General features: G+C 36.2%; 1 protein-coding gene across 1 annotated transcript; it reads left to right on the forward strand.

Moving 5' to 3' along the window:
• Window positions 1-497: 497 nt before the first annotated feature.
• On the forward strand, window positions 498-13,186 carry LOC141435712 (RUS family member 1). Its single transcript, XM_074098462.1, has 9 exons — window positions 498-787; window positions 1,834-1,998; window positions 4,316-4,454; window positions 5,234-5,391; window positions 5,733-5,874; window positions 6,148-6,356; window positions 6,435-6,691; window positions 8,213-8,417; window positions 8,789-13,186. Exons 1-9 carry the CDS (start codon window positions 703-705, stop codon window positions 9,133-9,135), a joined length of 1,707 nt encoding a protein of 568 aa, XP_073954563.1. The 5' UTR covers window positions 498-702; the 3' UTR covers window positions 9,136-13,186.
• The last annotated feature ends 1,589 nt before the right edge of the window (window positions 13,187-14,775 follow it).

Below are 14,775 nucleotides of genomic sequence, written 5' to 3' on the forward strand. Positions count from 1 at the left end.
ACATGCCCTGCGTTTTCGGTGGTTTTGGACCAGGGGGGCCACTATAAAAATCGAACTTCTTATCGTATCGTCTCTCTCACTCTCTCATGTTGAATAATATATGCGTCAGCGGGACGGCAAGATACGAAGTTTGAATTTTACACTTCGTAGTATAGGGCCAGCGGGTCTTGGCAGTAAAGCATGAGCCATGTTCTAACTACTCTAAAAGCAGCAATATAAATCAAAATCAAATTCCGGCAAATGCAAAGTGCTATGTCACGGGGTCACGGGTTACAGTGACCAGCTTATCTATGAATCAGACCAAGCAATAAGTACACTTTGTGCCAACGATATTAAAACTTTTTGTTTCACAGATAAGTTGGTCAGTATGTACCTCGATAAACTTTCATAAGTAATTTTATTCTCCCGTCTGGCAACATTTTCAACTTCATCTGACATTTGACGTGGCTTAAAGGTCTCTGAAGCCAAGCCATAAAATCTAAAAAAAAAAAACCTGACATCTGTCTAATTTCTTTTCATTTGGCCCAATAGAATAGGGAAAAAACAATAAGAAGTAAATAATTAATTATAGGTGTTGTATTAACGCGAATTGTATTGTTTAAACTTTCTTTGTTTTTCAAAGCGTTGGTGACAAATAATTGAGTAAATAACAGTTTGTTATAATTCACAAACATTTTATAAATGTAAAGGTAGATTTTAACGATGTACACAATCCACGAAGGAGATGTTATATTAAAGGAAAAGTATGGTTCATCTCCTCGAGAACGATTTTACGTTAAGCCTCCAGGTAGGTAGTGAAATGTTTTTATTATTTTAGTTTAATCTAATCAAATTCTCGTGTATATGTGTAGCAAAAATATATTAGCCACGTCGTCAGAAAAAGGTAAAAGATAGTATTATTTTGATTTTCTTAAAGATTTGTAGTGGAAACACATCCAACTTTTACAATACCTACTTTTAAAATACCTATGCTTGTGATTTTCTGGTTACAAACTACTTGTATATTTTTGGCATTTAAATTAGTAAATAACTATGCCACAACATGTTTTACTGTCTTACTTAACTACTTGAATTTTTTAGATTCTCGGTACATAACGCATTCATACCTTACATTATTGCCTACGTAGTATTGAATAAAAAATCAGACAAGTGTGTGTCAAGTCAAACACATGGAAAGGGTTCAGTATGATAAACTATTTTAATAACCGTTTTTTTATTATGTCCCCATATTTAAACCGCACATTTGTCATAAGTTTTCTTGTTATTTTTTATCTATTAGTAGGTAATTAATTATTTATTCTCATCTATTTTCTAAAAAACTTGAAAAGTATGCACCTGCAATCAGACCTTTTGATTGGCATATCTATCACCAGTGGCGTAGCTACCGGTGGGCTAGACAGGGCAGTGCCTCGGGGCCCCCAAGCTCAGGGGGCCCCTCGGACTCTGACTTACATACTATAAATGACAAATCTGGAGTATGTCGAATTCAGAACACAACAAATAGGGAACAAAAGATTTTAAATAGTTTTGTTGGGGCCCTAGTTTATTTTTTCGCCCCAGGACCTTTCGCTACCTAGCTACCTATCACATAAATTATTTAATTTAATTTTTACACTACATTTACTTTTAAAATTGCCTTCACATTCAAATTCATTTATTTGCATGGCATTCATGTTTTTGCAACATAAATGTAAATTTCATCTTATTCTGTCCAGTCAGAGCAAATTTGCTGTGACCCCAATAATTGAGCATAAGGGTTCTGTTTAGTCACTATAATGTATAGAACCCAGAAAACCAATAAATTAACAATGTAGTACTGGTTGATGTTTTCAGAACAAGGAAACATTGTTATATTGGATGAACAACACAAGCTCAGTAACATTACTGGATGGTTTACCAGAATATTTTTACCACAAGGTTACCCAGATAGTGTGAGTAAAGATTACCTGCCATACCAAATATGGGACACGGCACAAGCGTTTTGCAGTACCATCACAGGTAAATAATAAATAAACAATCTTATTTGTCAATATTAGCCTATTCAGTAAAAATTATGGATAATATTGTTATCTAATATACATATCTAAGTATGTTAACATTGAATAGGGAGCTGCTTACTCGTTCCAAGTCTCTTCTGCAACGTGTCCATAATGCTTGTGCTAGTTATTGCTATTCAATACCTTCTAAAAAAAGGCCAACTAGTTCAATTAAGGAAACCCTCTTTGTTGAATGTGACTACTGGGAAAAAAAGTCCAACTAGTTCCATTAAGGAAACCCTCTTTGTTGAATGTAACTTATTAGAATAAGGCCTTATGTATTTTATGTTTTTTGCCAAATAAATAAATACTAAATACTAAATACCTACTAACTACTGGAAAAAAAAAGTCTTAACTAGTTCCATCAATGGAACGGAATGGAATAATGTAGTACCTAGTAATGTAGTGTAGTATGGTATTACATATAAAATGTTATTTTATTTAGGACCATACCTCTTTCTTTGTGCCCTTCACTTGGTTAAAACAGGCTTAGTCTTAGCTTGTGTGGGTAATATTTTAATACTCAATTATTATTATATTAAAGTAGAGCTGTTGTGTAGCTGAAATTTGGGCTCTGCAGAAAATCAGTGTTGCTGCACCCACTGTGGCAACACATGCTGAGTGGAGACCCTTTTTCAGTGACAATGGTGTTATCAATCATCATATGATGTGAATTATCCTTTTATTAGTTATATATTATTGTTTTTTTTTAGTTTGGTGGTGGTACAGTTGGGACTCTTGGGATCATAAAAAAAAAAACATTTTTGTTTCTTTCCAGGAGTTACCAAACTGTAAGGTCCGACCGAGATCTCGGTCTCGCTCTCGGTTTCGACAAATCTCGGCCAAAAATCGGGCCGAGATCTCGGTCTCGGTCCAAAACAGCCGAGATTCTCGGCCGCGACCGAGACTCCGCGACGGCACTGAATTTAGATATTGGCGCGCGGTTTACCGCGGTGAGCGCGGTGGCATGAGCTTTCTTTGGGATTTTGATTGGTCGCCCCGCCCGGGCTCGCGTGTATGGTACCTACTTGCTTACTAGAGTAACAAGCGACACCTCGTTCTTTTCTTTTCGATAACGATTATTATTGGTAATACTGTAGTTTGATTTACGTGATAATTAAGTTTGTTTGTAGGACCCGGTGGTACGTTTAATTAATCCATAATAAAACTCTTTTTTTTTCATTCATAACGAGTATTTTTTGGGTTCCATAGTCAACTAGGAATCCTTATAATTTTGCCATGTCTGTCCGTCTGTTTGTCCGCGGCTAAGCTCAGAGACCGTTAGTACTAGAGAGCTGTAATTTGGCATGAATATACTTACATATTAGTCACGCTGACAGTGGTTAAATAAAAAAATATTTTTTTAGGGTACCCCATCCCATAGACGTCCCATAGACGTAAAGTGGGGGTGATTTTTTTTTTCTCGACTATCACTATAGTGTGAGGTACGGTTGGATAGGTATTTTAAAACCATTGCGGGGGTCGCCAGGACGATTTTTCGATTCAGATCTGTTTGCGAAATATTCAACTTAAAATTTTAACTGTTGGATGGAAAAATTTGAAAAATTCAGGATGGTAAAAGTAGAGTCATTCACGATGACGCGTGCCGTGGTTCTTATTACAATGTCTAATTTTAGTACTAGGACTTTTGGCACTAAGTATAGTAACGATATTAAATTTACAGGGAAAATTATAACGGCTAAGATTGCTTGAGAGCTATTAGTAGTTAAGGAGTAAATAGCAGCCTAAGGTATAAAATATACCTAAATTTGGAAGATTCTGTACACAAGTAAATTCTTAGAAAAATATTACATGATTTTTTCGAAATGGCTACGGAACCCTATCTTGGGCGTGTCCGGCACGCTCTTGGCCGGTTTTTTTTAGATAAAAAAATGATAATGTAGAAAAAAGCACTTATTTTTTGTGTCTCGGTCTCGGCCGAGAATATATTTTTTTCTCGGTCTCGGTCTCGGCCGAGTATAAAAAAGCAGTCTCGGTCGGACCTTACCAAACTGTGATACTAGGGAAGCCCTCATCTAACCAATATGTGGTTTTAATACTCCTTTTGCACCAGTTTAACATTAACTAGATCATTAATATATTATCCTTACAGTAGGCCCCTGTAACACAAAAATTACAAGTGCTACAAATCAACATAACTGTTAACTTTCTTATACAAAAAGTGGCAATGATGTAGAATTGTAACATTTGTGGTACAAAGGCCTGGATCAACATCTGCACATGGCTACTGGTTAACTGAAACATTAATTATTTCATAGGTATTCTGGCAACTCAGGAGGTACTGAGAGGAGTTGGGGTTGGAGACACAAGCGCAACACCTCTTGCAGCAACCATTACGTGGGTCATTAAAGATGGTTGTGGACACATAGGGAGGATACTTTTTGCATTTAGCCACGGGTAAACTTACACTATCAAGCAAGTCCTACCTCTGCTTTACTGATCTGATTTGGTATGATGGGCCAGGACCTAGCTTATGTTTTGCAGCTATACTAGCCACTAGAGTTTCATAGAGCATGCTTTCACTTCTCAAAATTGGCAAAATTATAGAACAATTCAATTATCTCTATGCGGCAAGAATGCATGGTGCTTAGTACCTACAACCAATTTTCTGTAGCAATTTGGCACATAGGACCTAGCAGGTAGATTTCATACCTAGTCTGACTTAGACCTATGGCAAATATATAGCCAAAATGTGTAAACTTGGAGTAGTTTATGCATAGATCCAGTTAATTAAGGGTTCCCAACTTTAATTTAATAATCCCAAGTTTTGCCGCCCTATGACCCTGTGGCTAGACAGTTGTACGTCTGTTGCGTTCTTCATTTTTACGACCGGATGGCTAAGTGGTTAGAGAACCTGACTACCAAGCTTAAGGTCCCGGGTTCGAATCCCGGCCAGGGCAGATATTTGTATGAATAATACGAATGTTTTTCTCGGGTCTTGGATGTTTAATATGTATTTAAGTATGTATTTATCTATATGCATAAGTATGTTTATCCGTTGTCTAGTATCCATAGTACACTAGTAGTTAGTTTGGGACTAGGTCAATTGGTGTCAAGTGTCCCATGATATTTATTTAATATTTATATTTATTGTTTCAAACTCACACTCAATTTAATGTTTGCTTTATCCCTACTAACAAAAATTTTCAACTAAGTCATTTTGTCTTGCTTTTTAGTACTTATCTTGATGCATACAGTAAAAAATGGAGGCTCTATGCAGATACATTAAATGATGCAGCAATGTGTATAGAAATTGCCTTACCATTGTTTAAGAATTACACCACATTTGCTCTGTGTGTCAGCACTGTAATGAAAGCTATTGTGGGAGTGGCAGGTAAGTGTATAATTGAACTTTGTACAAATACGTTTGTAAAAATATTTTTTTATACAATTTTGGCACTAATATCAAGCGCATATTTTCGCATAAGTATAATAAAAACTATTGTATTTCTATCATTCATATGTATTTCTATAATTATACTGAGCGGCAAAAAAATCAAGCCCTCAAATTAATGAAGTGATAATGTTAACTGGTAAGTAATTTTGTATGTAGTGGGCCAAATTTTGTGCCGCTGAGTATATGTTACAAACTTTCATTATTTCTTCTGCCTACTCACTGCTGTTTAATACTTCTGATTTTAACAGTCCTTAATCAGATTTTAAACTATTTCACAGGAGGTGCAACTCGTGTAGCTATGACACAACATCACGCTGTGAGAGGCAATTTAGCGGACGTAGCAGCAAAGGATGCGGCTCAAGAAACTGCAGTCAATCTAATTGCTTCTCTGGCGGCACTACTGATCATTACATTATTTGGGTATAAATAATCAAAAAAAAATACTTACCATCTTCAATTTCGTTTAATAATCATTGGTGAGCACTTTCGATCATCTTCATGCCGAATAAAGAGTAGCTATTTCTCTTCCACATGATGATGGAGGATGATTTATGTGTGATAAATAAGCTACAAAAGCGAATGGCTATCGGTGAAATGAGAATACTTTGATTGCTACAGGAACAAGCATAATAATATCATCTAAAAACACCATTTGGTTCGTATATTTTTTTATAATTACATTATTTTTTTCAGAAATTCCATCATCATATTTATTGTGATGATGATACTTCATATAACATTCAACTATTTTGCGGTGCGAGCAGTGTGCTTAAAAACGATTAATGAACCTAGATTTTTGCAAGTTATCGATATGTATATAAGGAAAGAAGTTATCGCAACACCGTGTGAAATAAATCAGAACGAACCAATTATATTTTATCAATTAGGACCAAATTTATTAGGTAAGCAAAAGAACTGAATATTATTGATTAAACATTTTAAAAAACCTTTTTATAATATTGTGTTAAAAAAACTTACAGATTTGAAAATAGCTGGATTTCAAATAACATTAGGAGCTTCAATAAGGAACATAATAAAAGAAAATCCTCAAGCGATGCATTTAAGGAACATTAAAGATGTTTACAATGAACGTAACTATATTCTTCTCCCGGACTTGTCGATGCGGAAAATGTTGGTCCTGATCAAAGAAATGGCTACTACGGATGATATACTGTGCGCCTACTTCCATGCTGTACTGCTCTCCATTGTGACATGTGCCATCAACGACGAATATTCTGTAAGGCGCTTCTTTACCTACTGTTATAAGTAGTCCTGTGGATTTTTTAAGGCAAAACAGTTAATTTTCGTATCGGTAAACTCGCACACCGATACTTCTCTCCTAGTGATCACATTCGGTTTTGTTTGTTGTTAATAGGTACATCAATAAAACTAAACTACTATTAACCTTAACTGTTGTTTATGAATTTAAGTTTGGTATGATTCTCTTCTTCACTTCTTTATGCTTATAGTATGCCGGCGTAATTATCTAGAAGCTTACAGTCTGTTCAATATAGGAATGGGCAGAAGGAAAATTGGTTCCTTATAATGCACGCTTTAGAAAGTTATTTAAAAAATTGCATTTTTGTAATATACGGTCTAAACTTAACTCTAATTAAAATATCGAAGACGTCAATATTACTTTCAATTATTCATTAACTGTTTCCCGCGACTTCTTTCACGTAGAATCCGTTTATTGCTATCCCGCGGGAACTATGCATTTTTTCGGGATAAAAACTATTCTATGTACTTCCCCAGGACTTGTACTATCTGTATACCTACCCAATTTCACCTAAATCGGTTCAGCGGTTAAGACGTGAAGCAGGTTGCAAAAAACATACAGACATACAAACTTTCGCAATTATCCCTACTAATATTATAAATGCGAAAGTAACTCTGTCTGTCTGTCTGTCTGTCTGTTACGCTTTCACGTCGAAACCACTGACCCGATTTTGATGAAATTTGGTATATAGGTTTTTTGAACCCCAAGGATCAACATACGATACCTTTTATTCCGGTAGAGGGCGCCACCGCGATAACCTAAATCCGCGCAGACGAAGTCGCGGGCTTAAGCTAGTAATTAATATTAGTGAGACTTACTTTGCTATTTTTCATATCATAACTTAAAAACAATAAAAAAAACTTTTCCTATTTCGTTAAAAACAGAAACGTCTTCCTATAAAATACCTAAAGAGGCAGAGGTAAAGAACATTCTGCATGAAACGGAACTTTTATAATGTTGTTTACTAATGAAAAATTTCGTACATTATTTATAGTTTTTAATCGCCACTTTGGATCAAAATGTGATGACCTTTAATCAGATACGAATAGTTAAGTTTTCACAACTAAAGCACTGCACCAAATTTGATGAAATTTGGAATTGAAAAAAGGTTGAGCTTCATAGCAGTAACTACGAGTAGAATATTTTTAAACAGGGAAAACCGGATGAGTCCACGAAACAGTTATTAAATTATGTATAAATATAAATCGAATTAATATTATGTAGCAAATAACGTATTAATATTGTGTTATTTTGTAAGTACATTACGTATTAATTAATCTACTTACAAACTAAACAAAATTTCGACTTCATCTTATTACTTCTTTTATTCATCATCATCATTATTAGGATTTCACAAAAAATGTGTAGAACCCCGTCTTCTGTGACCTTCTACAATGTTATCCTGAATGGACTATAGAATAAGCACCATCATATAACAAGCGACTAAAATCATTCCTTAATTATGCTTAATATTTTCAGCATATTAACCAGAACAGCACTGATCCCAGACCATTTGCACTAGTGTGCCACATGTTGCAATCGGCGGAGTGGAGTCGCGAGCCCGTTGAGAGTGTTAACAATATTAGCCGCTTTTCGTACGCGCCTTCGATAGAACTTATGAGATACGTCGATAAAATCGTCAACAAAGAGTGGTACATCACGAGAGCTGGCATGCTGCATACAGGTATGGTTATTAAATTTTACTTAAGTATTAACCTCTACAAACCATATATAAGCTAGAGCGATTACATAGCTACTCGACCATTAGTTGCTTTACATACAAGATACAAGTACCCCAGCATGTTGGGCTACCGATTCGAAATTCCCCTAGATACGCCATTGGATACAAGCTACTATTTAGAATGCCATTGTACCTACTCAAATATGTTTCAAAATTACGAAGCGGCCGCCTATGTTATGCATCGCTGTGGAACGGATTGTCTCTGAGGTCTGTCTGGTCTGTGCCCTTGAGAGCTATACTTTTGCAGCTGTATAATACTGAATAATACATTCAATAATAAAAAACCTACTTAATTGCGGCTTCTTTAATTTAAGGCTGGGATTTGAGCAAGCATCTTTTGATGGTGGATGAATGGCGTATCAGCGGCGAGACAATCAAAACGAATGAAGTAGCATCCGAGGAACGTTTGTCATATTCGGAACCAGTTGTAAATACCATTAATAAAGCGCCCCCGCCGTTTAGAGAAAATCTTACTGCCTCTGATATAAACATAATATCTGAAGATGACTGCTTCACTACAGACGCGGAAAACGATTTAGAAACATCGAGAGAAAAGTCCAGATCCAAATTGAGATTGGATGCGCCTAACCAACCTTCTGGCACTATAATACTGGAAGCTACAGAAGTAAAACCTGAAATAGAGGAAGTGAAGAAGGAATGACTGATAAATTACGACGACGATGTTATCAAAGTACAGCCCGTTAAAAGTAAGCTGTGAAGTGTGTTACAACGCTACAATATCGCCGTCTATTAGCTTTTAAAAATAACTAATTATAAGATGACAGAGCTGTGGGTAAAACTAATATTTTGGAGGTAAAGCTTGACCATTAAGGCGGCTAGGATCAAGAGCAAGAAACTTGAGAACAGTAGCGTGAATTTGTCAGAAAGGTATGTGTTTAATGTGTTCTAATTTATAGCTAGAAGTAAATAATCAATATCATAAGTGTATACAATTATAAACATATATATGGTTATCAATATGTGTCAATCATTCATTATACTACTAAGTTCTTTAGGGCCTACGCTAGCTGACGCGGTTTGCACGGAGCGGGTGGACGCCTAATGAAAAATAATATGAGCAGCGCTAACTGCACGCGTCGCGTGCGACGGATTTCCCCTGCAGGGCTACTACGAAACTCAAACTCGAAGTTCGTGTCGTGCGGTCCCTCTGACACATAATAAACTTTAATACGAGAGCGAGAGGGACGGTACGATACGAACTTCGAGTTTCGTAGTAGCCCTGCTGTACCCGCGCCCGGAGTCGTGCGCCTGCTCTGTCTGTATACCCGCGCCAGCTAGCGTTGGCCCTTTGTAACAAGCTTAGTATGAAAATGTGACAGAGGGGAGGTAAGAAAATAAGAAACCAGTCACACAGATAGGAGTCGTATTGAAGTCTACAATAATTCTCCTCAAATCACATAAGGGTATTTTATTTAACCCTTTAAACGAACATTTCATATTTGGATGAAGTGATCAGTCACACGCCAAGCACTGTAGCGTCATCAAAAATGACGAATCTCGTAGGTGCAAAACATTTATTTATCGATAAAATGGTAAGTACAACATACATACTTAGTCTATCACATGTGTTTACAATTATGTAAAGTATGATACCTATACGAGTATTCTCAATAAAACCCACCTGGATATCCTCAATAATATTCAATTATTCGTTTTGCTGAAACTCGTTATCAAGAGCGAAAAATATATCCATGACAGAGCACATGACAATTACCTATTTACTGCATCCATTTAGAATATCCTAGATACACTGTCACCTACAAATTCAAGTCGCAAAAATGCCCCACCGCTAAGTTACAAGTGCGCGCGTCTACTAATCCAAATCAAAAACACATAATGTACTTAAGAACATTTCAATTTTCGTTTCATGCAACCTTATGTCACGAAAATTAAGGTGTTATTTCAAGTGCGCGCGATTGGCGGTTATGATATTACAAAATCAACTAAACTTAAAATGGAAATATATTTTTGGGGTGTCTGCTTTGATGAATTATAACTAACTGGTTCTGAGCTTTTCAGTTATTTATTTAACACCTTGTATAGTTAGTACACGCATACGCCCCCGGTGTGCCCAGCAGTGGGACGTTTATAGGCCGGGTTGATGATTGTGCTAATCTGGCATTCTACGAATCTGGCGTTCTGCGAATCTGGTACTATGCGAATCTGGCATTCTGCGAATCTGAAATCGGGCATCGTGCGAATTTCATTGTTGGACACTTGACCCTACATAATAATATAAGATTATGTAAGGTTTTCTTATTTTTTTTAGTTGAAATTTATTTTTCTTATGCCGAATTTTAACAAATAAATTTATTCTTTCTTTCTTTTAAACGTCCCGGGTTCGATCCCCGGTCGGGTCAGATATTAACGAATGTTTGTTCTCTGGTTAGTATGTTTATCCATTCTCTAGTACCCATAGTACACTCGAACCAGCTGAATCGTGACCCACTGTGGAACCTATTCGTAGAAAAAGTCATAGTGACATCGCATTGCTTGACAAGGGAATTCATTATGACACTTACTACTGTGAGAACGTTCTACGGTAGGTCAGGATTCAAATATTTGGACTAGGTCAATATGGTGTCAGTAGGGAATATTACTGCAATTTTATCCCGTCAGAGTGCAGCACTAGCACATACCATATGTGTATGGTTTATGTTTTTTGAGTATCTTAAATGTCCGTAGGATGCAGTAATATCATATTATTTCAATTACATTTTTAGAAATATAGCTCTGTCGCTACTATCGATGTAAATATGATTTAATTTGTTACTCATAAATATGTCATGATTTCTACTCTTTGGCCATGATCCGTCATGGCGACAAAATATAAAGAGAACTAACGTTGTCATGGCGGTTTCTTTGCGGTTTGTGCTATACTCCATTTATTGTAACATTTGAAACTTAACGGTAAAATTTGCACACGTTTTTAAGTTAAGCAACGAAACTATTTGAAATTGTGTTAACTTCTGTAATAAAAACATAGTAAATACCGCTAATAAAATGTATTTTTAGTCCATTTGTGTTCGAAATACCGAGAAACATGTGTTACAATATGACCGTTAATTCAAATTTTAAATTAAATGGAGTAGTGTCGCGCCCTGCGCAGAACTTTGCCTAATAGGTGCGTGCGTGTGCGTGATGTGATAGATTCAGTTCATCCTCCGGCCACTAGTGCCCTTAGTGTAAGTTTTCGGTTACAAAATACGTCTCGATCGCGTTCGCGTTAAAATCTCAATTTGTATGGAAACACGAACATCGCAAACGTTCCGCTAGAGGCGCTGTTCGTGTAGAACGTGTAGGCGCCTGTTACTATAGAAGATGCGTATTTGGCCATAGAGTTGCCACTCTTTTTCTCTATTAGCTGGGTGCGAAGTACTAGGTGGGTAATGAAATCTATCGCATCGCAGCGCTCATAGTGGTCAAAAGTAGAAATAATGCAGGCTCTGTCATACTCATATGAATCTGTCATTAACAAAGAAATTTGTTTAGCCTTAAATAACTACCTAATTTTAGTAATAGTTGTTTGTCTTATGGTGCGAGCTTGAATTATTGAACACTGTCCCAGTTTTGTTCTTAATTCCTCTACATCCCGGACATGTCCAGCAGACACCAACAATTTTCCTTTAAGTACCTATTGAGTGAACTTACAAAACCAGTCTTCAAAATGATACTCATTTTGATCTGAAAAAGATATTTAATTTATTACTAGCGATACAAGAAAAATTATATATGTGCACTATTATTTGAAGAAACCATTAAAGTAGCTTTATCTTTTTGTTTTACAGTAAAAGTAAAACTAAACATGAAGTAAACAAGCCCTGGCATAACCAAAATAAATCACACCGTTTGAATAAATTTTACTTACCTCATTCAACTTTAATGAACTGAAATGAATTCACAACCCTTTGTTCACCCAAACCACGGTGGTATCACAGTAATTTTGTATTATAAATTATATAAATTAATACGTGATAGGTTTGATTTTTGTCACAATGTCGCGATGAAATTTCAAAACGCAGCCTCAGAGCCAGCAAAGTTGCGGACGATAGGTGGCGCTGATGTCGTTTACAGAGCCAATACCTAGTAACAAACTTTTTGGCCTGAGTACACACATCCTCGCAAACCACATCCCTCGCACACATCCTTCTTTTGTTTTGTATCTACAAAAACCTCGCTTCGCTGAGCTGTTTCTACCAGAGATGTGCTTCTGCGAGGATGGGTAAATGAAGCGTTTCTATTGGTTGATGAAAAACATATTCCTCGCACAACTCTCGTGGAAACGCTGCATTAAGCTACATAGATTTTTTTTTCTATTGATCCATGCCAGTAAATCGAAATTCGACTAAAATTAAGTTTTAGTGGGTTTTAAATAATGCACAGAAGACGATTTTCATATTTTTCATTTCATAAATGTAATAGAATAGATTAAACTTGCAAATATTGGGCAAAGACACCTTTATAGCAATATTTTCACAAAATTTAATTAGAAATTAAACAAATCCGGCCACAACTTTAGGTGATATTAGCTTTCGAGACATTGACATGAATTGCAACTATTTTTATTTAAACGATGGAAACCCCTAATCTTTTCGATTTTGACCTGTACAAACATATTGTGTAAGGGATGATTTCTTTATGATATGATTTAATGTAACAAGTGTGCAAATAAAAATATAAAATAAACGATTCGAAGCACATTTTATTCATGATGAAAGTACACTTCAGACACCTTTACTTTTTTTTAACGCTTTTCCAGGCCCCGCGAATTTAGATGTGCTACCACAAAATAAATCATAGTTTTTTTATGTTGTTTACCTATGGGGGTTTATAATAACGAATAATATTTTTAAGGAATTCAAATTATTTTGTATCATATTGTATATTTAGTAAGGTCGAATATTTGTGTAGGTTTTACTTCGTTTGCATTGATTGTCATGTAAATTAAAATGTTGCACTTACCATATTTAGATTAAAATTTTTTGATTGAAGCCTTATGAATAATAAAATGAAATTTTCAGAGTAGCTACCTGATAGATAGAGCAAGTTTTTAAAAGCCAAACGGTAATTTTTTTATGTGATTTTATTTTTTTAAGGGCCCTTGAAATTGTGAACTTACTGGGTAATTTTATCTTTCTTGGCATTTAATTTTTTTTTATTCCATTCAAAGATCTAACTATAGTAAATGTTACCATACTGAATTGGCCTATCTATCAGCTTAGCACACAAAAAAAATCAAGCATCTACCGCAATAATTCACGTCACCATAAATAAAAAAATCATCGTACTCGGCGAAAGGTGACAAATTAAAAAAAAAGTCATAACTCCGAAAATACGAAAAATCGCGGAACATACATGGGGGTGATTCAGATAGCCCTCTAGGTCCTCTATCTCCCGGCTTTAGTATATCACTACTTCTTGGGACATCCTGTATATTTCCGTTTCTACAACAGATTCCTAATTTATTTACTGATTTCATGTCTGCAGATTCTAAATGAGACAAAAAAATGATTCTGGTGCTCTGCCAACCGCTGCCGTGGCATTCTCGCTAGGATCCCCTTGTTTACGCATATTTTTTTGTCATAATTCTATTTTGCATAATCTGTTTACGCATAATAGTATTTATGACGAAACTGTTTTCGCATAACAGTTTACGCAGAATTCTCTTACGCATAACCAATGTAAGCCGAAGGGGCTTTACGCATAATTTGTGAATTCCGAATATTTTTTAGGCAGATAATTACTTACGCAGAAAGTTACTTTCGCATACTTACTGTAACTTTGAATATTGTTACCACCAATTTTATGTCCGGAAAGCAAATATTCGTATTAATTTAACTCAGGCGAAGTCGACGGAGCTCCGCTTGAGCTCAGCCTCGCGGAGCTGCTATTCCGCCTAGTTCTAACCTTTTAAAAATTCTAACCTAACCTAACCTATAGCTGAGCAATCACGTTACCTGGGTTTCCTTTATTCCCCCCCCCCTTCCCCCCTTTACTGTTTCGCCTATCCAAGTATCAACTATTCATTTTTTTTCAAAAACCTTCGTAGGATTGTTTGTTTTTTACATGCGGGGGCTCTGCCCCCCGAGCGCCCTTGCGGTGGCTCTGCCCCCCGAGCGCCCTTGCGGTGGCTCTGCCCCCCGAGCGCCCTTGCGGGCGCTTGGGGCTTCACCCCCCCGTCCCCCTTAATGCCCGTGCCTCTTTTACTGATGGCTGTTCGTTCCATTTCAAATACAATTCTAACCTTAATAACCTATTTTTCTAGTCATCAATAGTAATT

This window comes from Choristoneura fumiferana, chromosome Z, assembly GCF_025370935.1.
Source record: "Choristoneura fumiferana chromosome Z, NRCan_CFum_1, whole genome shotgun sequence".
NCBI classification, from domain to species: Eukaryota; Metazoa; Arthropoda; class Insecta; order Lepidoptera; family Tortricidae; genus Choristoneura; species Choristoneura fumiferana.